This window comes from Stegodyphus dumicola, chromosome 2 (genome assembly GCF_044657685.1).
Source record: "Stegodyphus dumicola isolate Sdum_Otavi_A_Nest chromosome 2, ASM4465768v1".
Classification (NCBI taxonomy): Eukaryota; Metazoa; Arthropoda; class Arachnida; order Araneae; family Eresidae; genus Stegodyphus; species Stegodyphus dumicola.
The window spans coordinates 41403417-41430207 of record NC_140769.1 but is presented as its reverse complement, the minus strand read 5'-3'; the positions used below and the strand labels follow the sequence as shown (position 1 = coordinate 41430207).

At 29.8% G+C, this 26791-nt stretch overlaps 1 protein-coding gene across 4 annotated transcripts in view; it reads right to left on the bottom strand.

Annotated features, from left to right (window-relative positions):
- hop (tyrosine-protein kinase hopscotch) overlaps window positions 1–26791 on the bottom strand; it is a 99284-nt gene that overhangs the window by 40769 nt on the left and 31724 nt on the right. For all 4 annotated transcript variants that reach the window (XM_085810624.1, XM_085810622.1, XM_085810623.1 and 1 more), the window contains exons 6-9: window positions 20404–20693; window positions 19536–19780; window positions 9690–9902; window positions 5486–5607 (exon numbers count right to left, since the gene is read on the bottom strand). In XM_085810624.1, coding sequence (XP_085666750.1) covers window positions 5486–5607; window positions 9690–9902; window positions 19536–19780; window positions 20404–20693 — 870 coding nt within the window. The remainder of the gene's footprint in view (window positions 1–5485; window positions 5608–9689; window positions 9903–19535; window positions 19781–20403; window positions 20694–26791) is intronic.

Genomic DNA, 26791 nt, shown 5'->3' with positions numbered 1-26791 from the left:
ACATTAAACGCGCAGGCGAAAACGTATTCTGCATTTGCGCACACGCATATGTGCAGTAGTCAAGGTCTTACGCGCACGCGTAAAACACCTGTGCGCATGTGCCAACGCAGCACAACGCAGCACATGCGCAGCAAAATGTGCCAACGCAGCACATGCGCAGAAAGTTTTTAGCTTTGAGGTCCGGATTATGGGTGTCCGAATTAACGACTTTTGACTGTAGTATAGGCAGGGCTTGCTAAAACTTATTACACTGCTTTTAAATGCATTTCAAATAGAGACAGTCACATCGGAAACAGTCAAAATTGATTTTCTAGTGCTTGTTGAGATATTTGTAATCGCATTCTTACTGGTTAAAAGGAAGTATAGCTTTCTGTCAAGTCCGATACATTCATTAGCTTTCTGCCAGGTCCGAGTTATTCTGAAACTTAATACCATTCTGTATGCTTCTTTTGATTGGTTATTTATTGTGTCTTGTTTATGATTTGTTGAACCATGATCTATTATAAAGTTATATATATGACCTCTTCAGCATTCTGTAACCGCTTATCGCTGCTAGTGCTTGTACTTACTTATTTCTGCTTGCATGTAACTCTGTGTGTATCTCTGCATATCTCAATAATAAATATTTGCTTTGCAAATCACGGCATTTTCTATGTTTAACAGCAGAGAGTGGTTCCTTCAAAAGTTAGAATTCGCTGCTAGTTCCCTAATTGAACCTTCAGTGTAATAATTTATCGTTCGCATGATTTTGATTTGGTGTATTGTGAATGATGGCTTTTTCCGGAGGTGAAAGGGAAGCTTTTGGTGTAGCGCCATTTGACGGTGTTAATAACTTTACTGTTTGGTGTCGAAGAGTTCGAGCAGTATTTACGGCAAGGGAATTGGATACATTTTTGGAAACAGAAGCAGTTGCGGACAGAGTTGCAGATGTTTTGAAATCAAAAAAAGCTTATGCCTTAATACTTGCGCTTTTAACTGATAATGTTATTGCTTCTCTTCAATGTGAAGACACTGCATGTAAAATATGGAAGAAACTACAAGCTACGTATAGCGCTAAAGATGCAGTGAGTCAAATTTTAACGCGTAAACGTTTAGCTAGCATAAGGAAATCCAAGGATGTGTCAATGAGACAGCATATCGACAGCATAATGAACCTGGTAAGTAGTCTACGCGTCTCTGGCTCTGAAGTAAGTGACTTTGATATTATTATTTACATTTTAATGTCTTTGCCAAAGGAATATGAAAATATTAAGGCATCTCTAGAGAATCAGCCAAGCAATAATTTAAGTTTAGATTTTGTTACAAGTAGACTTATTGATTGTGAATCTCTTATGTTTGATTATAAAAATGAAAATAAGTATTCTAAACCAAATACAGATAACTGTTTTTATTAGTGCTCGTAAAGACTTGTTTTGTACTTATTGTAAAAGAAAAGTTCATTCTGTTAAATTTTGTAGGTAAAAGAACTGCGTCTGTCATAACTGTGGGAAAACTGGTCATTTTAAAAGTGACTGTTTTGATAATTCTAAAAAGCAGGCAAATTCAAATAGTAATAAGTATGCATCCCCTGCAATATCTTTTATGGCTGGAAATCTTGTGCATGATCAATTTATTATTGATTCTGGTGCAACTTCTCATATGTCTTCTCACAAGGAATGGTTCACCTCAATTAAGTCTAAGACTGGAACTGTTAAGTGCGCGTCTAATTTGGCGGTTTTAGAAGTGGAAGGAATTGGTGATATTTGCGGTAAAACTAAGAATGGTGTTGAAATAATGTTAAAAGATGTTCTTTATGTTCCAAAATTAAATGGACAGTTAATTTCTATATATAAAAATATTGAAATAATAAAAAATATTAAATATAAAAAATATATTAAAATATATTAAATATAAAAAATATTGAAGCAGCAGGTTTGAGCGTAATTTTTAAAAATGAAATAGTTTATATTGAAAACAAAAACAAGCGTTTTCGTTTTGGATACTTGGACAAATGCAGACAATATTTTAGTGATTTTTCACCAAATTTATTTCAGCTTTAGCAGTAAAGAATGATGATTTATGGCACAGAAGGTTAGGACACTGCTGTGATCAAAAATTAAAACTGATGAATCTTCCTGTAAAAGAAACCTTTTGTAAAGTATGTGTTTGTGCCAAACAAAGTGCTTTGCCTATAGGAAAGGGTCCTCGCATAAAAGAATCCAAACCGCTTATAACTATACACACTGATATATGTGGTCCAATAGAACCTCAAGCACTCCATGGGGAAAGGTATTTCATGACTATAATTGATGATTATTCGAGATTTATGGAAATCAGACTGCTCAAAAGAAAAAGTGACATTGCTGATGAACTCAAGCTATTCTTTAAACTGAATCCAACTGTTACAAAACTGCGCTGTGACAATGCGAAAGAATACGTCAGTGGAGAATTGCATGAAGTTGCTAAAAGAGCAGGTGTAAAAATAGATCCTGCACCTCCCTATACACCTTTTCTAAATGGTGTTGCTGAACGAGCAAATAGAACTGTACTGGAAAAGGCTAGAGCAATGATACTTGAGGCAAAATTACCAAAATTCCTTTGGGGTGAAGCAGTACGTATGGCTGCTTACATAAATAATTGACTCCCAAATAGTTCCATTGAAAATCGTGTTCCTTATTTTCTGAAGTATGGTGAAAATCCTGATTTGACGAACATGCATGTATTTGGCTGTGATGCTTATACTCTAGTGCCACCATCGCAAAGAAAGAAACTAGATGAAAAATCTGTCAGAATGATAATTGTAGGCTATTCCACAATCGGATATTGTTTAATGATTCCGGAAACAAGACGCATCATTGTTTCCAGAAATGTTAAATTTAATGAAGAAAAGAAGAAAGTAGAAAATCAAAAATATATTTCCGATAGTTCTGATTTGAGTGAAAATGACAATGATGACATTAAAAATGAAGATATCAATTTCAGACACTGATAGTATCGAATTAAATGCTGCAAATAAGAAGGAGGAACAAAGAAAATCTTCAAGAGAAAAGAAACAGCCAGTTAGGTATCCTGATCCTGAGATTTACCAAGTAATGTTTGCACAAGACACTCTGACATTTGAAGATATTGTAAATCTACCACAAGTAGAACAAGAACCATGGAAAAGAGCTATGGACGAGGAAATGAAATCTATGGAAGATAACGACGTCTGGGATCTACAAAGTTTACTCCCTGATAAAAGACCTATTTCCTGCAAATGGGTTCTACGTAAACAATGAGATGGAACTTACAAAGCGAGGCTTGTTGCTCGTGGCTTTATGCAAAAAGAAGGCATAGATTATACAGAAACGTTTTCTCCAGTGATTAGTATGTGCTCTTTACATTTAATCTTGGTAATTATCAATAATGAAGGTCTGCAAACTTTTACTTTAGATGTCAAGACAGCTTTCTTGAACGGTAAGTTAGATGAAACCATCTACATGGACCAGCCAAAAGGATATGATGATATGAGTGGTAAGAAATGTAAACTTAAAAAGAGTTTATATGGTCTTAAACAGTCTCCTCGACAATGGTATCAGAAATTTCTTAATTTTGTTATTAAATTAGATTTTAAGCAATTGGGCTCTGAACCATGTATTTTCATCAGAAATTTAAATTTTAAGAAAGTAATTATGGCTCTTTATGTGGATGACTTATTAATTGCAGGTTCAGATGTAAAAGAAACAAATATTATAATATCATTGTTGTCTAGCGAATTTCAAATGTCAATTTCTGAGATTGTCTCTGAATTCTTAAGCATTAGATTGAAATTTGAGCCTGTTTGTTTATATTTAGATCAGAAACCATATATTGAAAAATTACTTGATAAATTTAAAATGTCTGATTGTAAAACAGCCCAAACTCCCATTGAACAAAATCTACAGCAGCTGATTTTCAGAAAGGAAATGCATTTCATGGCCCATACAAAGAATTAATTGGATCTTTGCTTTACTTAGCATATATCACAAGGCCAGATATTGTGTTTGCAGTAAACTGCTTAAGCCAACTGCAGGAGCATCCTACTGATGTTGCCTGGTGTGCTCTAAAAAGAATTCTTAGGTACTTGAAAAACACCTTAAATTTAAAATTGATATACAAAAAGGGTGATTTAGAAAGGTCAAACTTGTGTTTGTATGTAGATGCAGATTGGGGAGGGGGAGATACTCAAGATAGGAAATCAATTACTGGTTACTTTATAATGTTTTCAAACTGTCCTATTATGTGGTGCTGTAACAAGCAAAAGTGTATTGCACTTTCATCAACAGAAGCTGAAATAATTGCTTTATGTAAAGGTATTCAAGATGTTTTATGGATAAAAAATGCAGTAAATAAAATTTCCAGTGTTAAAAATGTTTATAATTTTGAGGATAACAAGTCATGTATTAAAAGTATTGTTAATGAAAACTTTTCAGGTAGGATGAAACATATAGCTATAAAATTAAAGTTCACTCGTAAGACTGTTAAGGAAAATAATATTAGAATTGAATATGTACAATCAGGTTTACAAATTGCAGATATGTTAACTAAGGCTTTGTCCAAAACAAAATTCTATGAACTGTTATCGAGTTGTTTAAAAATTGTGTAATTCTTTTATGTTTTGTATAATGTGCGATTAAGGGGGAGTGTTGAGATATTTGTAATCGCATTCTTACTGGTTAAAAGGAAGTATAGCTTTCTGTCAAGTCCGATACATTCATTAGCTTTCTGCCAGGTCCGAGTTATTCTGAAACTTAATCCCATTCTGTATGTTTCTTTTGATTGGTTATTTATTGTGTCTTGTTTATGATTTGTTAAACCATGATCTGTTATAAAGTTATATATATGACCTCTGTAACCGCTTATCGCTGCTAGTGCTTGTACTTACTTATTTCTGCTTGCATGTACACCTGTGTGTATCTCTGCATATCTCAGTAATAAATAGTTGCTTTGCGAACCACGGCATTTTCTATGTTTAACAGTGCTAAATTTAAATTTTCAGAATATTTTGATTTTTATCAGCATCTATTAATAATTTCCCCTCCTCATTACTGATCATGCTTTTGTGCTACTGAATAATCATCTGAACATCCTATACCCCCCCCGAGGACATGGATCACAGGTTGGGAAATGCTTAGTTAAATTATTTGATAATTGCAAGCATTCAAATAATTGCTTTCTGAGGATTTTCAAAATGGAAATGGCCCTCATTTTTCACATTATACATGAGAAAAACTACAAAAATCCTAAGCAACCAACTCATCTAATTACAGAATTTAAACCTAGAAGAAACTATCACTGTTTAATGGTACAATCCACGCAATACTAGTGAGTCTTAGCAGCTGTTAATATTAAAAATGCATATTTTTAGGAATTAACAGTTTTCTTCTTAAGGATTAGATATAAAATTGTTAAAAAAGAAATTACTAATATTTCAAGCACTAATCGCAGAATATTCTTAAAAAAGAATTTCACATAAAAAAGTTCATACTCTGCATCACTATATGAGATGACACCAGGATCAGCCAATTTCACCTTGAAGGAATTATCAGTATGTGATGCTACCATGATATTATGACACCTAATACTTCCATGACAGCATTGCTGCTCTTCCTGGTTAGGGGAAAAATGATTATAATTTAAATATATTATTTCTTAAGCTCATAAGTAGCAAATCATATTGATAAAATATGACTATGTTTAATACAGACCAAAAAAATCTGTAAATAAAACATGAAATATTTTGCAAAAATAATACTTAAATTATTACTTTATTTTGAAATTTACATCAACAATAATCACGAAAGAGTGATAAACAAAGAGCCAATTTATTTAAAACCATAATACAATTTTACATGTTTGCACAATATAATTTAGAAATCCATCACCATTCTTAATATATTGCACGGCAGTATGTTATCTGTTGCTTTTATAAAACATATGATAATTTTGAAGTTTAAACATAAAAATCTATAAATTATGCAAGTTAAAGGATATAGTGAATTCTTGCATAATGAATATTCCATATAATAAATATTACAGGAATTACAAGATGTCCTGCATAGCAAATTGCAAATGAACACAATCACACATTAAATACATAAAATCTATTGAAACAGGAACTAATTTACTTTCTAGTTTAATAGTCTGTGCAAAAACAAAGGCAAAAGCAGATGAGTAGGCAGATAAACTTGTTTCTTATCACTACATTACCAATGACAAACTGCATATTCTCCTTGACCAGGAACATGAAGTTTAGAGGGCAGTTTCTTTCAATAAGAAAATTGCAACTATCAAAAACATCTAGAAAAGTGAAAATTAGATCGATTCCACATTTCTCAAAAGAAAAATGTATTTATTAGAAGTTGGATGTAGTTTAGGTCACAGTTATGTAGTGGCATGCTAATTAGCTGAGATGAACTATGTGGCTGATCACTTCAGAGATAATGACATGCACTACATCAGGACTTCCTGAAGAACAGAGATCAATTTAAATAACTTCTAAACCGCTTTACAAGACTTCTTAAAACTTGCACTTCCCATAAAATTAAATGCATATGTGTTAGAAAATAAATTACTACAGAGTTTTCTACTTTCCATGGAAGAGTGGGAGTACTCAGAATATATACTGAAATAGAAAGCTGTAAGACTGCATATGTAAGTGTATGTAAATATTTTTATACTAATAAATGAATAAAATTTTAGTCTTTCTGATATTAGTGGTATTTTTAATGTTTTCTGAAAAGTTCTTATAATGTTTTGTAATCTTGGACTGCTTGGAGCACGGGTTAAAATTATTAGAGAGCTACAGGAAACAGTCTCACATACTGAATGCAATCACAGAACACACTACATTTACTAATTTGTTAATATAAAATTTAAAACACAACTGTAAATGGAAAAAATAAGAAAAATCAGCTATGCAAAGCTATCTTCTACATGTGAATAACCAAATACAGCATGATTTACATTCCATTTATCTGACTTAATTATAAGTAATGAATTAAAAAAATTCATAAATAAAGAAAGTACAGTACACAGCCAGATAAAATAAAGGCGAAACACACAAAGTTTTTTGTAACATGAGAAAAGCTGCGACATAAAAAGAAACAGATAAAACCCATACACACTACAACACAGCTTTTACAAATTACAAATAGTTATTGTAATTTGTAAAAACTTATGAGCTTTTTATTAAAAAAAATATGGAAGATATTCAAAATAGAACTAACTATAGATTCCAACCTACAGCAAAATTTGTCAATAGCCTGATGCATGAATGACACTTTTTTTACTTTGGAAATATGCATGCAAGACATATTTTTTAAATAAAACATTAAATGGGGTTAATAAAATTGTATTAAAGTTAAAATTCTTTAAATTAAATATAAAAATTGAACACTTAAAAATACTTCTTGCGATTTAAATGCATTTTTATTTAAATATTTTCATGTTATTAGTCACACAGAAATACACTGTTGAAGCAAATACTTTAAGTCACAAATCATCAGGGAAGAAATTAGAACCCATAAGCTATATTTTATGAGATTTCTGGTTTTGGATTTCTGTAGGGAAATTTAATCAATAAATTCTAGATAGAAACAAGAAATACATACATATGTATTTGAATACTGCCGTTTATCTATCTCTTTCTCTCTATGTATTTATATACATATAATATATATATGATATATAGGTGTATATATATATTTAATAATAATATTTAATAAACTGTAATATTGTGGTAGGCAGGCACAGAAATGACGAAGCTTGGCATCAGAATCCGGACGTTGTGGCTGAGTGCAAGTAAGACATCCAATGACGACACAAGAATTTAACTTTATAGCTCCATATCTTTATTCAGTGCAAATGGTAGATCGTTATTCTTTCAGACTTTCCCAAAAGTACATATCCAAAATTGATTTAAATTAAAATAAGATTAAATTTAAGCTTTCAACTTCATAATATTCTAACAAAGGAAAGAAGAAGCGACAGAGCATGGCAAGGTCTTATGGCAGCGATGGCAGGGTGCAGTCTCTCGAAAAGTGGGACGAACTTCTCATTTATAGCAGTGGTTACGTAACATGCCCGAATGTTCTCGAAAGTACTGGACTAGGGAAAAGCTCTTGAAATTGTGGAAAGTTAATTAGAGGTTGTCTGTTCGCATAGAGCAAAGCCATTGTATTTTTTATATTTTACACACACACACACACACACACACACACACATATATATATATATATATATATGAGATCAAAAGTACTTTTTAATTTTCATTACATGCAGCATGCTTTGCAAGCACAAGTTCTGAATTACAGTATCTTTTTCTACAACACAGTTCTTCATTTGCCTGCATATTTATGCTTTCAACGACAGAAGCTTCAAGAGTTTTTTTACATAAGTTAGGTTTAAATAAAATATAGTCCAAATTATCACATACAATAACTAAACTTTGAGCTATTTAACTTTTTTATGTGACTAAATGCTCTCAAAACAAAGAATTTTCAGAATATTTATGAGCAGACAAATTTCTTGACTATAATTCCAAAATGCCCTTGTTACATTTTAACTGTTCCTGGCAACTTAAGTGTTTGCCCACAGAAATGACTTCCAGTCCAAGTGGATATATGTAGTCGTTATGTAGTGCATAGAAAATGAAACTGCTAATTAAATATGATAGGTTACAGAAAGTTTATAACCATAAAAAGGGAAAAAATGCCATGAAACAAAAATTTAACTCTACATAAAGCAGAAGTAAAAAGCCAAGAATGAGACACAGGTAAAAATATAATGCAATGAAATATTAAATAGATTAAATTATGAAAATTTCTTTTTATCCATACTTGGACAATTAAGTGTAACAGAATTTGTATCCAACTTATATACCTTTTAATCAAAATTTATATATATATATATACATATTTGAATTTTGATTTAATTATTTTATTATTACACTATGATAATTTTATTAATTTTGAAGCACACTGCATGATTTAAGTAATTTAGAATCTTAATTTTCAAATTTCTAAATGCCTGTTTTATGTTATACATATGCACACATATTGGTATTGATTTTGGTATTTTTGCAATTAAGGATATTTCTTTACAGATTTTTATTGTTTTTTACTGTAACAGAGGTCTAGAAAATACTAATTAAAATACAGACTAAAAAATTTTTTCCTCTTAAAATAATTCATGGCTTTAATTGAATTTCTGTTCCTTGGAGAGAGTATATGAAAAAGCTTTGTAATAATAATTATATATATGTAATCAAAATAATCCTGTGTGTTTGTATATAGTCAAAGGGGGAAATAAATAAGACGATTACAAGATGGAATTTATAAATATTTATTGGAAATGTATGAAAAAATTACTATTTAACTTTTCTGATAAGTGTTATGCTTAGATTTTTAGTTCAACATATTTTTACAATACATAACATCAAAAATTTCAGCTTCAATTATAGATAATCACACATGATATCTTAATTTATAAACAACAAAAATTACATTTTGTTCGTAGATAAAAAAATGTATGAATACATTTTAATTCCCTTAAAATAAAATGAGACTTAGCTTAATAAGTCAATCAGAAGAACAACATTTGTAAATGGAAAAACAATTAAGCCACAATTAGAAGAACAACATTTATAAATGGAAAAACAAATAAAAAGCAAATTCCTGACAGCTACTTACCAAGTACCACAATGCTCTAGCAATATGATATGCAGCTTCAACTAAATCAACTTGACGTAGTTTGTTTTCGTGGGTTTGAAGATATTTATCTAATGTCCCCATTGGCAGCCATTCCATGATTAATGCTGTAGGATTAGTAAGCACCATACCAATGGTGGAAATGATTGCATCATGTTGCCAAAATAATATTTTGTCACATTGAGATAAAAATTCCTAAGGAGGGACAAACATGAAATGAATTAATACCAAAAAGTACAATAATCTTTTGCAGGTTGTCGACAATAATCACAATCAGCTGTGCACACTGGGTGAAAAAAAAGGGAGGGGGACAGTCCCATATCTCTCTCCACTAGACTGATTGAAGAAATTCAACTTGCACGTTTTAAGTCTTGAAAGTGCAACTTAGGATATATATTTGACTTATATACAGCATTGTTTAACATAGGTATTTTGACACAGAATAGAACATTTTCTGATGTGACATACTAATTTTTTTATCCTAAGCCTCAAATTATGCCAAAGTGCTAAGTTTTGTAAAATCCGCCTGAATAATTTTTAAAAAAATTAGGTCTCAAAATTTTAGCTCCTCAGTGTTAAATGAATTTGGTAATTTTATTAATATATGTTTTTTATTTTACTTGATTCCTTCTTTCAGAATAAAAAAAATTAGGTTGAATCCAATTAAAATTTGCATATTTTTCATGATTTATGTTTTAATATTTGTATTTTAAAATAATTTTTACAAATTTTTCAAAAAATTAATTACCAGCTTTAAAATTTGAATCAGGCATACCTACAAAATATTAGAGTTACATCTAAAATTTCTTTACTCTTGTTTTTATTATTAATGCCTAATAAATATTTGTTAATAACACATGAAAAGATATTCTTTAATTTATAAGGAATATTAAAAAGTTTAAAGACTTTTTTTTCATAACTTTTACCTTCATCATTTTATCATCTGCTATTTTATTTAACTTCATATTATATGCAATGAAACTTATTTTACTGATTTCGAAATTGTGAGTCATGTAGGCATTCAATATTTCTGAGTACACTAAAAATGTAAATAAAATGTCTTGTCTTCTACTACAGAAATGCTAACAGCAGCAAAATTTACCAGAATATAAGATTTTTATTTCCTTTTCTGTATATAGCAAAGGCAAAAAATAAAAGTGATTTTGAAGATGTTTCATGTCTAAGGACGTATTTGACGGCATATAAGACACACTCTTATTTAGAAGGCCACACACATGTAGATGTAGAAAAAGTTATGTGTGTCTAGATCTTTATCCAGGCTAAAAATAGCATTCAGTATTGAAAGTTAACCTGTGTCCTTCACGTATAAGATGCAGGTAACTTTTTTGAGACCAAATTTAGAAAAAAAAGTGCGTCTTATATGCCGTCAAATACGGTATTTCTTTATGGCCTTTGCTGCATAATAAATTTCTTAAACAAGCTGTCGTTTATGTTTGAAAGGGTCCCTAATTGTCATTAAAGACTCGTTTTCAAAGCAAAATATATTTGTATGTAAACACAGGATTTAGAATAAATATATTTTTAAAGGCCAAATTGTGATTTGTTAAGACCTGAATTCTAATTAGTATATTATGAGAATTATCTAATCATTAGTAATATATGTGTTATAATTATTATTATATTTAGTTTCACGTTATTATTATTTCTGTTACAATGTCTGTTACATTAGAATTTATTAAAGTTCTTCTTGTAGAAAAATTTCAAAAATTTAAAAGCTTCTTCTCTGTGGACATATTGTTAATTTTATACCAGTCAAAATCTAACACTTGTAATTTTTTCCGCTAACTCTAATAAAAAAAAAAACAAATTAAGTAAGTGACATTGGCAATTCAACAAATGGCACTGTATCATATTCCACCTGACTGGATAACTACACTAAGCTTTAGTGAGTCTGGTTTTCTTAGTCTAAAAATCGCACATTAAGTACATTGCTTGGTTGTTTAAGTATGGCAACGCACACACAGGTTATATGTCTAAGAAGAGGAATGCCTTCATGGAGGATTTTTTCTAAGAAAAAGTGGATTGTATTCATTTTGCAAATGGGTAAAATCATGAAAACCACGTAGCTATCTCATTCGACTGGATTGGTCAGCAGTCTTTAACCACTCAGCCACTAGAGAAATCACTTATTAATAGCAAGGTTATTAGATTTGTAAAATATCTTAGGTTAATTAATCAGTTATTATGAATTCTTTACTATAACTTCTCTTTTCCGTATTCTTCGCCTGAATACAAATTACTTTTATATGTATAAGCTGAGGGCTTTGTATTTAGTTGACAGAGCTTTTGGCAGACGCGTCTTGCTGTTAATATCTTTCACTAGCTCTCTTAAAAAATGATTTTCCAGCTTTAGCATTCTTGCTAGTCAATGCTTTAAATATATGCCAGTAAAATATATGAGCCAACTTATTCTGCTTAATGTGTTATCTTAGATTACATCATGACTTTGTCTGTTCCATTGAATTAAAATATCCACAAGCAAATCTCGTTTGTAGCACAAGCTGGGTCTTCAGGTTCAACTGAGAATAAAATAAAAAGGTTTTTAAACCTTTTGTATTTCATGAGTTTTTTAAGACATAGCAATAATTCCCTACCTGTCTAATATAGAGTTTGTAGTATTTTTAACTCTAGTTTCCAGTTACAATAGCAACCCTACAGATTCTAATTTATTATTCAATTTGTAATTACTTAAAGTATTATTATATTCTCAGGTTAAAATACCTAGAAAATGAAAAGCAGTCTTTCTTAAAGATACAACTAAAGTTTTAAAAGAATTTGATAAGAATTCAATATTTATGGAAATATAACAGTTGAAAAAATTCAACATTCTTGTGGCAACACTAAAAAAAAAATTAGAAGGAAATTATAAGAAGGAACATCAGTTTGCGAAAAACCACTTCATAGAACTTGCATGTTCAAGAAGAAATATTTGAAGATTCAAATAATATTTTGCTGAAGTTTTTTACCCAGTGCAGTGTGCCAAATATTCCAGTGAATGGGTCTATTCTAGCAAAAAGAAAGAAGAAATAACATTGTGATGAGTGACTGTTTTCTCAATGAAGAGTGTAAATTTAAATTATGCCACTGAATGTTATATCACATCATAGCCAAATTTGTTAGAGATTTATAAATTTATCACAAAAAGTGTATGGATATCAGCTAAAAATGCTTTCATTGTGATGAAATTCATCTTTTCTTTCATCTCATGTCTTTAAAATACCTAGCCTCTAAAAACATTCAATTCGCTAACAAAATTGCTTCATTATTGTACTCTGACCAATTGTTGATGACACCTGTCCTGACCTGAAGGCAACACCTTTTCTTATACAAATGTTGCAGAAAATAAGCTGTTTCAAAAGTGAGTATGGTATGCAGCAAATAAAATACGGAAGAACAATAGCGGATATATTTGCAGAGTGTCTCAAGAAAATTATTCAGGAAATAAGATTCAAGGGGTGGGGAAATTGTTTTTATTTATTTTAGTTATTATTATTATATGCTTTTATTTACTGACTAAAATTTAGTCTTTTTTAATGTTATTTGATTTTGCAATTTAAAAAATGGAAGATTTGAACTTGTTTGGAAATACAAATAATATTTAACAAACAAAATGAAGAGCGACAGAATTGCAATGGCATAGCGATAAAATCATGAACATCTATTTGTATGCATATCACTCAATTAAAATGTAAATACAATTTTCTTATTTCTTTTAATGCAGAATGCATTTTTAAATGCAAAGTATTCTTTCAAAAGAAATGCTATTCAAATAAATTAAATCAAATTTTTAAAAAAACATTTATACTATATTAATAAATATGTTTAAAATACACAACAGGAATGAATAAACAAAAATTTTTAATATGACTTCATAAAGAAATATAATTCAACCCCACAACTCTAATAATTAAACTGAAATTCTATTAAAAAAATCTAAAAATAAAAACAGAGTGTAGAAAATATAATATGAAGTAAAAATATATGCAAGAAAGTAAAAAAAAAATATACCTTTTCCCTTCACTTGTGCAGAATGATAGGGAAAGTGAAATAGGTTGCCATAAACTGAGAAGTTTTCTGTATGAATTAATTCTTAATACAAATTTTAAAAATCTGATGTGTACACCACGACTTCCTTGCACGGAATATTAAATTATACACTTTTTTTTTTTATTTCATTTAAACTTATTAGATTAAATTAAATCTACATCATCGATAGCACATAAACCACAATAGAATAAATGCACTTTTTAAAATTCACTATATTTGTTTACCATAGCAACACTCTGGTGCTAGGTTCACTTCACAGCATTACATTTTTTCCACATTATAACTCAGAATGCATATAAATTTATATCATTTGAAGAATTATCTAATTGTTGCCACATGTTCTATTCAAATACTATAATAAATCTAAAACGATGTATAAAAGAAATTAAGCAAACACACACACACACACACACACAAAAAAAAAAAAAAAAAAAAAAAAAAAAAAAAAGAAACAGCTTTTCAAACACAACAAAAAAGAAACAGATTCAATATTTCTCATTCAGTTAATTCAGTTCTCACTTCCCGACAAGGCAAAAATACATAAAAACTCAAAATATCTATATTAAAAGTTACGAAGTAAATCTTAAACACTTATTTTCTTGAATAAATTCCAGAATAGATTAAGCATGATTTAATTCACAATAATCAAAGAAGGAGTTATCTTTGTTGTTGCAAAGCTTAGTTTCTCTAGATTGGCAACAAATGCGCTATTTTGCCAAGTTTGAAATGTAAACAAACATTCCACCATAGCAAAATTCATTAGGCTTAGCTGCACTCAAACGACTTTTAAATTGTTGATAACTTCAGAAATATTGCATGCAGATTTATTAAAGGCATAAAACCCTTAACCAAAAGATAAGAATAACACAAGTCAATCATTTTTAAAGAAGAAAAAAAAAAAAAAAAAAAAAAAAAATACACAATTTACAAACATAATATTTACTTTTGGTGCGGCCGATTGCAACCAAAATATGAGGTGCACATCTACATGTTATAGCAATATATACAAAATTTCAACGTTCTGAGGCTACTCATTTTTGAGTTATGCAAGATATGTACGTACACACAGACACCATGAAAAATTCTTTTCAGAATTCATTTTAAATCAGTTTTATAATTTTTTTGGGGAAAAGAGTCCTTTATTCTGTCCTTACTTGCGGATGTCATGCAAAAACATCATTAAATTGCATTGGATAGCGTCAAAATCAATATTTTCGTTGAAATACAATACCAGGAAATTTTTCGCGATTACAGTACTTCCTTTTTACTTCAAACAAGGAAGTGAAAAGTGTGTCAAGGTAAATTTCCAAATTAATGCTCAAATTTCACACTGAATTTCATAAAATATGGTTTTTAGGCATAATTTGAGTTGTTAAATCGAAAAATGAGAAACAATTGGTATGTCATTTCAGAAAAAGTATGGTTTTGCATCAAAATATGCAGGCTAGAAAAATGCTCTCTCCAGACATACAGGGCGTTTCTATGATCATGGAACAAACTTGGAGGGGTGGTTGAGCATGCTAAAACATGTATTTTTTTGTATGGGAATGTAGGGTCTAGTGAAATGTTAAGCACAAATGCAAAAAATGACACGGGAGGAAAAGTGTGTTTATTTAGAAAATCAACACTAAGTGCTCCTTTGCAGCAATACAATATTCACAAATGTATAATAAATGTTCAAAATTACAACCACTAACAGTAATATGAACTACAGCAATGATTGGCTGTCAATGCAGCAAGTACAGGGCAGTAGTGAGCTAGGCAAACCGTGATCTGATGTATCAGAAAAAGAATGTCATTCACAACTATGATTTCAAGCATGATGAGTGAGTTTATGAACAGAAAAAAGGCTGGCATGCAACTTAAGTATGACGTTTTTAATGGGAACAGCAAAGCAGTGCTATGGTTGTACTGGAAATGATTTTTCTGCCGGTCATATGTGGATATCGTACCGTTAGCTATGAGTCTGTTTATGCAATTTCTGACTTTCCTCCAATTGACATTGCCATTCTTCATGCTATTGCTTATAAGGAAAATATTTCTGCTTCTGCTGCCTCTCAGTATGATTGTATTTTACCTCCATCTGATCTTCCTCATCCTTCAGAAAGAAATGCTGTTAATTTTATTCAGTTTAGCAATAAAACCGTAGATGATTCCCCTGTAACTTGCTATACTAATGGCAGCAAAATTGATGCAAGGTTGGTCTCGCATTTGTTGTCTTCAAAAATGGTCTTGAATTTGAGCACTTTCAATTTAGAATTAGAGATGAATGTACCGTTTTTATAGCTGAACTTTTGTGCTTAAACTTTGCCATCAAATGGGTCTCTGAACAAAATAGTGTTGTTTTTCAGACTATCTCATTTGTACTGATTCCCTTTCATCCTTAGAAATCTTAAAATGTATTTTTTCTTCTAATAATATCATTATTGAGATTCAAACAGAACTGAAAAACCTAAAAGATAAAAATATTTCAGTTGCATTTTCATTTGTTCGTGGTCATACAGGTGTTGTTGGGAACGAACGAGCCGATTTCCTTGCTAAGGCTGCGACTAAGCGGGAAATTGACACTTTTGTCAATATCGTTAATTCCTTTTATAAGAAGGTCATGTATGAAAGCATTGTGGAGTCGTGGAACACCAAATTCATTAATTCAAATAAAGGGAGCTTAACAAAGAGATTTTTCCCTTCTATCAAGATGAGATTGTCATATCATCACTTCTTCACAGACTATAAATTAACCTACTTTCTTACTGACCATGGAAATTTCAAAAGTTATTTGTATAGATTTAAGTTGAGCTCCGAGTCTGTCTGTGATTGTAGCCTCGGTGGAAAGGAGAATGTTGAACATGTGCTTCTTCTATGTCCTAAATATAAGAATGAAAGAAAAGTCTTGAAACTGGAACTGAAAAACTTTAATATTAATTGGCCTCCAGAATTTTATCAATTTAATTCCGAGAGAAGTGCTTTTAACACTTTTTGCCAATTTATTGTGAAACTTTGTAATCATCCTTAATTTTATTTCAGTTTCTTTTTTTCTTCTGTTTATTTTGTATTGAGTTTCATACTTACTTCTGTAAGCCCCATGAGATACTATGTGGTACATGGGGAATTTATTGTGTTTCTTTAATTAAAAAAAAAAAAATAGATGTATGCTGAAGCCCACAATGTTCGAGAGGTTACATTGGTCCCTGCGTCAAAACGGGTCATTTTCTGCTAACTCTGAGAGTAGGAGTGGAACAAGAGCTCTACGACAACCTTGTATTACAAGAGTTACTGTACATTGTCTGCATGTGAGTCAGCTCAATGTTTGGAGAGTATTACATGAAAATCGGTTGCACTCATGCTATCTGCAGAGAGTCCAAGCCTTGCAAGCAACAGATTATCCTCTGGGCATTGATTTCTGTTGCTAGTTATTGCAGCAGTGTGTGGCATGGGTGGATTTCCCATTGGATGTACAATTTACAGATATTTACTTATATTTTCCTCCTTAGGTTTTTTTGGCATAAGATTCTGAAACTTATTTTAATATTCGTGCAATTTTCCCCTTCCTTAAGGCATTCAGAAAGCAAGCTCCTCTATATTTTAAGGTGGATTTCATTTACATATTGGTTGTTTTAATTTTAATGTTATTTGCTCATAGATTTTAGGTTCATGGGCTCTGACTGATAAAACAACAATAGAGAAGAGCTTCAAGGAAACACGGATATATATAATGCTGATGATGATTCTGAAGATTACACATGGAAAGACAGACTGAGTGATGACACCTTGCAAATTGTAGCAAACGAAACAGACAATAGTTCCAGCAGCAATGAACGATTTGAGGTGTAGGGAGTAACAGAGGGCAACAATATGAGTGGGCCAAATTAGATACAGGAAAGTAGAAATACAGATATCTTATTAGATATTATAATGTTAATATTTCTATGTATTCTTATTATAATACATGTTTCTTTTAAATAAATAATATATTGATAGTTACCAATGGCTTATTTGCTACTGTTCTTCATTTGTTATGTTATTACTGTAATCATGTCCTTTGGAAATTAAATTATTTTCATAATTTTCCTCTCTTGGTTTTCATACAATAAAATTAGTAAAAAAAAGGAGAAAATACATTACTAAATAATTGTATTTATTTTCACTATATTTCAACATTCAGAGATGAGGACCAATTAAAATTCACACTTTGTTCTTACAAAGGCTATTGTAAAAGAATTTCAAGTTAGTGAAGGCTTTTGGAATATGCAGAAATGTCATTTTGCTAAGTTATATACAACTGTCACCCTCACTCTTAGTCTCTCAGTATCAATAAATAGCACTAATGGCAATTAATCCTTTTGCACATTTAAAAACATGTTTATAAGAAAAGATTGGTGCTGTCTACAATATAATGTATCAAAATGACATGCATTTAAATTAAGTCCTAATCTCATGCAATGGCATTTAACAATGTTGGCTAAATTTGTTTCACACATATCATTAGCAATTTAAAAATTATGTAACATAATGTTTATTTAGTTGTACACTATTTATCTAATAATTTTAATCTGGTAAATATTTTTTAATATAATTTTAATTCTCAGCTAAAAAATTTTAAGAAATCAAAAGTATCAATTTCAAGATTTCCCCCTTAATTTTGCCCCTTTTTCCTGTGACAAAATATACTGCCTTAATTACAGCTACTTGTGATTGGGATTGAAATCATTAATTAGAGTCCAGTTAACTTCCATTTAGCTTAGGAACTGCCACAATTTCATTTCAAGGAAGGAAAGGAAAAATTAAATAAATATATAAAAACTGGTGTATTATTCTTTAGCTATATGATAACAGTTTTTGTACTTTCTGATTATCTGCATCCCTAATTTCAACATATGGTAGAACATATTTTTAGCATATTTTAGAGCATACAAGCAACAGCCAATCCATGAATGCACATCCATACACATACATTTTAGCCCATGTGAAATTACATGCTTCATGTTTAACTGCCTTTTTGCTGAACAATATCCACCAGCTACTAAAACATAAATATAGCAATATAAATTTTTTGCCTCTCATAATGTCTCATTTCTAATGAACTGCTTCTTTCAATTTTTATTTAAGAACAGAACATTATCTATGAGGCATACATATATATATATATATATAGAGAGAGAGAGAGAGAGAGAGCTAGGCAAAAGTTTTTTTTTCTACAATTTATGAAATCTCAAATTAATTGGCAATTTTTTGGGAAATAGGATGTGACAATGAGAAAATACCAAGATTTTTTTATCGAAGCACTCTTTTCAGATTTTCCAAATTGAAATATTTCACACATCAAGCTAACATCTGCTTGTAGAGAGATATTTAAAATTTAAATATGTCTATTTCCTACAAAAACTTAAATACTTGTAACATTTTAATCAATCACCAAATATATATATACTTCTAATATTCTTCACAATGAAATATTCACAATGAAATTCTTCTTCACAATGAAAAAATCTAATTGGCATTTATAATTGTAATAACTTCACAACCCTTTTGACAAATCTCAATTGTTATCTAGTTCCCTAATTCACACAGTTTGTACTTCTAAATTAAGCAAATTATTCAAAACTCTTTTAAAACTTAAGATAAATGCATACTTCTATAAGAAAGCATCATAAAAACAAAGCACAAAAAGAGTTAAAAAAATTGCTAATCCTCTTTATGAAAGAATTAAAAAAAAAGTTAGGTTTTACATAATACACATACAGTTAACATGAGCAGCAATACCTGCAAATGGGTAACTTTAGTTTCTTTACGGAGCATTTTCACTGCAACTGAACGTGAATCTGAACATGAACGCCTTAGGTGACCATGGGAAACTACTGTTAGCTGTCCATACAATTCCGCAACATTTTTTGAAAACACTATTGCATCATGTGGAATACACTGAGCAGTGCAACTACAATCCCCTCTAGTTACAAGATTATGATTACCATGACTTTCTTTTCGACATAGCAAGAGGTCAGTCTTATCTATAAAAGAATACTTAGTTTTAAAAATAATCATCTTATGAAAATACAGTTAAAAACAGTTTAGAAATATTCACGCATATTAAATATAATTAAAAAATAATTATTACTGAAAAAATAATATAAAGAATAAAATTAAAGTAGAACTCTGAATTTCAGGCACAAAAAAGCATCCTAGAGCCCTCCTCCTTCAAAAAACAAAAATGTTGCACCTTACACTCCCTCCAAAAATCTATTGTTAAGCTAAGGCCAATACTGTCAGATTTTATAACTGATCTTGGTATATTTCTCTCTCATACAGAAAAATATCCCCAAAATGATATCTGTATATTATTACTTTTTACAGCAAAGGTTTTGTATAAAAAAAATCATTTTCATTTTCGTATATCCCGAAGTTTTTTTTTTTTTTTTTTTTTTTTTTTTTTTTAAGGTGTTATATTAGTATTCACATAAGGACCAATATAATATCCCTCACAGCTAAATTTGCTTTCCTAAATAATATAACAGTCTTCTTCAAAAAAACATTTTTATATGCTAATATTAATTTAAATTAGGATACAAAGGTAAAACAGAGTTTCAGACTTCAATAAAGAAGTTGATATACTACAAAATTTAAATTAACTCACCATACTCAGATGGAGGAATACATCTAGTAAATTTCAAATGGTTTTCTTTGGAATGATAAGACAGTAACTGAGCTATAGATGGAAAACTGGCCCTCCATCCGTGAAGAGTATAAAAGTAATTTTCATCTTTGTATATCTTGAAAGTATACACTTTTTCGGGGTGTGTTGAATTAATATTTACACATAGATCTACATAATATTCATCATACTTAAATTCACTTTCACGAAGGATATAACATCCTGCTTCAAAATTACATTTTTCTTCAAGCTTCTGATGAGCAAATTCTGGACTAAATGAGAAAGAGGATTATAACTATAAACAGATATTACTCAGGGAAAAGTAAAAACAAATAGCAATCATCAGATTCAGTAAAGTAAAAGTGAATTATAGCATATAACATTATACATAGTTTAATCAATTACAGACACTGACATGTTGATTAAATTGACATATTTATTTAGCCAAACGGGCACTTAATGGATGGCAAGTATATTTAGATGATAATATGAAAATTCTCTTAAAAAAACTGATCATATTTGTCCAAAAAAGTACAATTTTTTGTGTACACAGTCAGAAGGTTTATGGATAAATATTTACTTAAACAGGACTTTTGTATTTATTCAATACTAGACACAGTATAAATAATTGATGATATGGTTTACAAGTAATAAAACAGGTTAAAAATGCTGTAATAGATGATATAGTGTACAGATAAAGAGAATTAAAAAGAAATATGGCTGATACATATATTTCGCTGACATGTATATTTATGAATATTTCGGCTATACATTTTATATAATTTTGGCACAGAAAGATAATATAATTATTTTATAATGTAAAAATGATTCAAAACTGGTCCCATTGGTAAATACAATAACCATTTACATTCTTTATATATGTTACCAAAAATGTACAAAAGTGAACATTGCATAGAAAGCCTAAGCAATACATGGAATGAGAAAAATTGGATGTTAGTGTATGAAATGATCAATAATTCTCACACCTTCTAACATTCTATATATGACTTTCAATTTAATTTTTTCTTACAACAAGTAGGTTCATATTTTATTTTCCTTAAAAGGAAAAGTCCTATACATTATATTTTATTTCTTTCATTTTCGTATATGTATTTTTAACAGAAGCCATTTCAGAATACTTTTTTATTATTCTGCCTAAATAACATTTATCATTCTACAATATGCATGCTCTTTTCAGTAAACGTTTTTCCATGACGTTCTTTTAAACATTTCTTTATATTCTTTGAAACATTTGCCTATGGAAAAATACATAATATTAAAATAATCTAGATATTTCCCATTTTTTTCCCAAATGGCAGGCATTCTACACACTGCCCATCAGAGACTTCATACCACTTAAGTACAAAGTCCAAAATCTGGACATCCAATATCCAGGCTGAACAATAAGCTAATAAACAGATAAATGAATAAAATAAAATAAAATTAAAAATCCTCTCCAACAAATTTAGGAATGAAGAATATAATACAGTACAAAGTCTGAGATCCGGACGTCCAATATCCAAAATGATCTAAAATACGGTCCTCCAACACCACCAACTTTCTTTCTTTTCTTTCTTTTTCTTTTCTTTTCTTTTTTTCTTTTTCTTTTTCTTTTTTTTTTTTTTTTTGAGTTTTACACATGCACATTTGATATTTTCTCCATAATGAAACACATGGAGAGTTCCGATTCTTAATTTCACTTTGGCACTAAATAAAATACCTCGTTATTCAAGAAACAATCATTCTAGCATAAATTTGTGTGATCAATTTGGCTCCATATCTGCATATCTGCTTGGCATAAATCTCAAACCAAAACATTCCACACAGAAACATAGTTGATTTTACACTGCTAATATTTTATATCCCTGATGCCATTCTGGTGAATCATAATTATAGTTTGCTTTCATCACTGCATGGTTATCAACACATGATAACTTGAGTAATGACTCATGCACTGATGCCTAAATAATTTTTTATATAAGTAATTGAACAACAAAATGTATGTTAACTTTTTATGTTGACATTATGGCAATGATTATAGACATGTATATTTATGAATATTTTGCTGACAGATTTTAACTGTAGATTTTAGCAGCAGATTTTAACTATTAGCTGCAGGCTGCAGATTTAAGTTAAATGTGCTAAGAAATGTTGACGAGAAAAAATTTAACAAAATTTTCTTTCCATATGGTAAAAACAGATTTTGTTAATGATACTCATAGAACAAAAGATTACATTTAATTCTATTTCAATTCAGAATAACTGATTTGTTATTCAATAAACCCAGAACCGGTGCCAGAGCTCGTATGGACAGACCAGAATTTAAGAAAGATAAAATTTTTGGAATTCAGAGAAGCACTATACAGCAAAATTAAGGCATGGCAAAATTTTTACAGGGTTCGTACACATTTCTACACATGGAAATTAAGAACTTTCAAGGACCATTAATGAAAAAAAAAATTAAGGACCTTTAAGCAAATGGGAACTGAATAAATTCAATTAAAAATATTATCCATGCCTGAACTTCACTTTTGTAATACCATCCTAAAAATAAAATAGATCCATAACTAGGATGAATTATTACTAAACATGAATTAATGAAAAAAATTATTAATAAGTTTGAGAATCAACTTTATAAAATGTATCAAGTAGCATTAAATATTTTACACTTATAATAGTTGGACACATTTGAAAGAAGATAAGTGACATTTTATTTATGTTTTACTAACAGTTAGCTTTATGCTGATTTCTTTTCCCCCCTTTTCCTTTTTTAATGTTTCATTTTGTCACATACTTGCTCAGTCTAGAGCAGCGGTTTTCAACTGGTGGTATGCAAAAGAAAACTAGATGATACGCAAAGGAACCAAGTATTTTTAACTATTAAATTCAAAAATTAAACATTCCAACATCCTGTTAAAGTTTTTTCTCTAACACTCATAAATTTACACAATCTGAGCTTTGTTCAAGGACTTCAGTAAAATATTTTCACAAATATTCTTTTAGCCATAGATATAAAAAAAATTTGTCATAAATTATGTTTTTAACAGAAATGGATGTTGTATTTTATAGGAAATAAAAATAAGTTCCTATAAAAAGATAATAATATCTCATTAATTCTTTTAGAATTGATTGATTTATTAGAATGTCTACACTTTATGTCGCCACCATTTCCATGCTCTATTTTTAATTCAAAGCATTTTTTACGTCAATTTGCTGTCTCTAACAGCAGATAGTTTGTCTTCTTGTTGCTTTGTATTCCTTACTCTTCTATGCGATTTGAGAATATCGTTGTCTGTTTCAAAAGAACTCGTAACATATTGTGCATTTAAATATTTGTAAAAAAATTATAAAACAAATCTAGATTTTCAAAATAAAAAAATGGCTAGGATTGACTAAGCGGAAAAGTAATGATTTACAGGTGATGATATACATAAAATTGTTTATTTAGTGAATTATGACTGGTATGTTTTAGCATATTTAGCTGATATTTATGGAAAGTTAAATGAGATAAATTTAGGATTACAAGGGCAAAGTGTTAATTTATTTACCATTAAAAATTAAATAAATGTAATTATAAAAAGAACTCGAGCTAATAATGAAAGAATTGGATAACAATATTTTAAGCTTTACGACACATTTAGAAAGTTTTCTAACAAAAAGAATTAGCATAATATTATTATTTTCATTGATAAATAATTTTAATATGTACTTTTCCAAGGATTATGAAAATGAAAATTATATTAGAAATCCATTTTGTTCAAACGTACCTGAAATTTTATTTTGTGAAGAAAAAGAAAAATTGATAGATATTTCCTGGGATCAAACTCTAACTGATGATTTCAAAAATAACACACTTGCAAACTTTGGCTTAATCGAAAAAGAGAATTTAAAGGTTTTTAATTTAAAAAAATTAAAAGAATTTAAAGGCTATTACATTTTTATTGCCTTTTTGCACAACCTATTTGTGTGAGCAAGGATTTTCTTTCATGTCATACTTAAAAAATAAATACAGAACGAAATTAAAAGTGGATCCTAACTTACGGTTAAAGCTAAGAGAAATAAGACCAGACATAAAGAAATTGATTTCTCTTAAACAGGCTCAAGTTTCAGGCTAAATTTTAGAATTAAAGTATTATAACTTAAATTAAAATCTTAAAGATAATTAAAATGGTAACCAATTTTTAATCCAATATTTTTTATGAGTGTATCTTTAATATAAATAGCCAACAGGTTGTGCAAATGGCAATATATATATATATTTTAAATATTTCTATTGAGAAATTGAAATATATTCATTGGAAAATAGTGATGGTACTAAAGATTTTAAATTTTGTTTAGATGGTATGCCTTAGTCAAAAGGTTGAGAACTGCTGGTCTAGAGATTTAGTAAATAGCAGGTGAATTTTATGTCAAGTGGCATATATTAAAATGAGAAGTAAGATTATAATCAGCATGATTCATAACAAAAGACTAGATATTGCCACCATGGCTGCTTGCCTAGAGAAAGACTGCTGATTAGAACAAACCTGAAAGGCCTGATGTAGGCCCGGCCGGCAAATTTTGATAGTTAGTTGGGCTCTGTCTGATGCATTTGGTGTTCATAGTTTCGGGTAAAGTTCCAAGGATTGTAACCCAGTTAATATACTAAAACCCTCTAACTGGCAAGGCCATATATATACAGTCTAGAATTTTTTTGTGATATGTGTAAGAACGTACATATATGTGTATCTTAAAATATGACAATAATATAATGGCAGTATATTAAAAGTACACAAATCCAGATATAAAATAATAGGAGAATTTTTACATTAAAATCAAGAAAATAATTTTTTCTCATAGTAGTTTTGGAAAATTTATGCTTTCTGACCGAAAACCCGGCCGGTCAAAGGGTTAAGTTTCCAATAAGCCACTAAAGCACTACAGGTGATAAGTTGTTTTGTATTATTTTAAGTTTCCTTAGATACAAAGAATAAGTTTTACATGAATGTTTACATTTTTGTATTTTATCCTGTGACCACAGTAAGGATTTATGAAAGGCAATTTTTCGCTTTAATATGGAGAGAATTTTTAAGGGTAAGCAGTTAGTTATAAATAATTAAATTAGGTAGTTAGATAACCTTAGTTATTATTGATTTACATGGTCACTATAAAATTTTATTTATTTCTTTAATAATATTTGTTACAAAAGCCCTATTAAAAAACAATCTAATGAAACTTCACAGTTTAAAATACATGTAATTCATGACATTGATTCTTAAACGATATCAGAATAATTACACATTAAAACGTACAAAACATTAAAGTTTTGTAACAACAACACTCAAATATTTATGTGTCTTTTTAATTTGAAGCCTTCCCAGACATTTTGGCTAATTTATATCAATTTCCTTCTCTTTAAGCATCTTTTTTAACAATAAGAAATTTGCACACAAGTGTCTTTTCGTAATCAGAAAAAATACATGAGCTTGAACATTTAAAGAAGTAAAGAATTTCCCCATTATATATTGTGAAAATAAAAGAGCATGGATGACAAAAGCATTAATGAATGATTGGTTTGAAAATCATTTCATACCCAAGGCTCAGCAACATTTGAATTCAGTTCGTTTAACTGATGCCCCAAAAATTGCCCTGATTGTAGACAACTGTTCGGCTAATACTTCACTTTAGTGAACGATAACGTATTTGTATTATTCTTTCCTCCAAACTGTACATCCATCATTCAGCCTATGGATATCATAATAGTGCGTGTGCTGAAATGCAAATATAAAGCAGCATTTTTAAAATCCATGATAAATTTCTTGAATAATGGCAAGATCTTTCAAGAATTTCTGAAATATTTTAGTATAAAATCTGTTGCATGGAGCATCGCAAGATCGTGAGAGGATGTATCTCCAGATAATTTAAAAAAATGCTTGGTATAATTTATGCCCAGCCATAGCCAACAGTGAAGCATTTGTCTCAGGTGAACTAGATGGGGTGCCAAATTAGCTATAAAAATTTAGAAATTCATTCTGAAAAAGATATTCTAATTTGACTTTGGAAACATATCAAGAAGCAGCGAAAGAATTTGAATTCTTATAAATCATCCAACTGAATGAAGCAAAGAATTTATAATACTAATTTTTCTCAAAAGTGCTGAGGTGTGCATCAATGTATATACTGTTGAATTTAATTTAAACTTGCTGCAATTAGCTGCACACACTAAATTTGCCAAGAAGGCGCCGATGATAATATTCCCTACTATCATTCTTTAGTTTGGACTACAGGTTTTACTTTGCCATAACAAACTATCTAAAGTTTACTGAGTTTAGTATCGCAACAGCCTAACCTTTGTTGCAGATGACCTAAGGCATAAAGCCTGAATGGAATA